Source organism: Myotis davidii, unplaced genomic scaffold (assembly GCF_000327345.1).
Source record: "Myotis davidii unplaced genomic scaffold, ASM32734v1 scaffold518, whole genome shotgun sequence".
Taxonomy (NCBI): Eukaryota; Metazoa; Chordata; class Mammalia; order Chiroptera; family Vespertilionidae; genus Myotis; species Myotis davidii.
Window position 1 is genome coordinate 268,299 of NW_006289828.1, and position 1,589 is coordinate 269,887.

At 42.4% G+C, this 1,589-nt stretch overlaps 1 protein-coding gene across 1 annotated transcript; it reads right to left on the reverse strand.

The window, feature by feature from the left end:
* Positions 1–206: 206 nt before the first annotated feature.
* LOC102775241 (olfactory receptor 10C1) lies at positions 207–1,148 on the reverse strand. Its single transcript, XM_006762694.1, has one exon. It carries the CDS (start codon positions 1,146–1,148, stop codon positions 207–209), a length of 942 nt encoding a protein of 313 aa, XP_006762757.1.
* Between the last annotated feature and the right edge of the window lie 441 nt (positions 1,149–1,589).

Genomic DNA, 1,589 nt, shown 5'->3' on the forward strand with positions numbered 1-1,589 from the left:
TTGTTGATTGAATAAATGATACATTATTTAATGTTCCTACTGCATAGCTCCCTTTTACTTAAAGTGAAAAACTGTAGAAAACGTCCAACTGTTTCTTGGTTGCTATGCTGTAAATACTTTAATGACATTATATGTTGGTAGAGGGATCATAAAACCTTGTGTAACCTCTCTGTACCATAGTGTAAGTTTTGCCTGTGATGGCTGGTTTAGGCCATTTGCCTAAGAGCGTTCCTTTGTGTTAGCCTTTGAAAGGCTTCCTTCACTTCCTTGTTCCTCAAGGTATAGATAAGAGGATTCAGAGCCGGTGTGACCACCGTGTACATGAGTGCAGTTGCTTTGTCTGTTTCTGGGGTGTGTGCAGTCTTAGGTTGGAGATAGGTGAACAAGGCAGTGCCATAGAAGAGAGAAACCACCAGGATATGAGAAGAACAAGTGGAGAAAGCTTTGCGTCTGCCAGCTGCTGAAGGGATCCTTAAGATGGTCACAAAAATGCGCCCATAGGAACACAGAATGAGGAAACAGGGACTCATGATAAAGAGCACGGAGACAGCGAACATCACAATCTCATTACGGGAGGTATCAACACAAGCCAGTTTCACCACAGGCATGATGTCACAAAAAAAGTGCTGAATCTTGCCTGTTCCACAGAAGGGTAGAGTGAAGATCCAGGTGATCTGGACTGACTCCACCACCACCCCGGTGGTCCAAGATGCTGCAGCCAATTTCAAACACACTTGAGGGCCCATCAAGAGAGTGTAATGCAGTGGGTAACAGATAGCTACAAAGCGGTCATAAGCCATGGCTGCTAGCAGGCAACACTCTGTCAGTCCCAAGATGGCAAATATGTACATCTGAGCTGCACAGCCTCCCAGAGTTATGGTCTTGGTATCCACAAGCAGGTGCACCAGCATCTGAGGCACCACACTGGTGATATAGCACATCTCCAGGAAGGAGAGGTTAACCAGGAAGAAATACATGGGAGTGTGCAGGGAAGGGGTGACGCAGATCAGACAGATGATAATGAGGTTTCCTCCCACAGTAAACAAGTAAATGATTAAGAACACAACGAAGAGCACAGGTTGCAACTCTGCTAGAGATGAGAAAGCCACAAATGTGAATCTGGTGCAGAAGGATTCGTTTCCACTCATTATAGGTTCAGAGCCAGATATCTGTGGAGATAACAGAGAGGGCAGATAATACCTAATGTAATCCAGTCACCTAGCAGAGGTCTTGATCGCCCCTCAGAAAAAGGAGCTTTCCTAGAATCAGTGGTTTGCCATGAGAACCTACACACTGGATTCCTTTTCCTAACGCATTCTAAATAGCTGCCCAACTAAAATGGGTGCACTATTTCTTCCTGATTTTGAATTCTGAATATTATGATATTTTTGTTTTATCTTTTTGATATTCTTATATACACAGGCTGTTATATATAAGTAACATATGAAAACATTCTAACTGTAAAGAAGTCACATAAAACCAAAGTATATATAATTAAAAATAAAGGTGCTATATGCTGGTCTTTCAAATTTCACAGCATTCCTTATGCATTTGGAAGGGAGTATATTTCCAGCCATTTATGTATTCAT

What these genes read in the sequence shown, in the direction of transcription:
- LOC102775241 (XM_006762694.1), bottom strand. Translation starts at nt 1,148, where the DNA reads ATGAGTGGAAACGAATCCTTCTGCACCAGATTCACATTTGTGGCTTTC.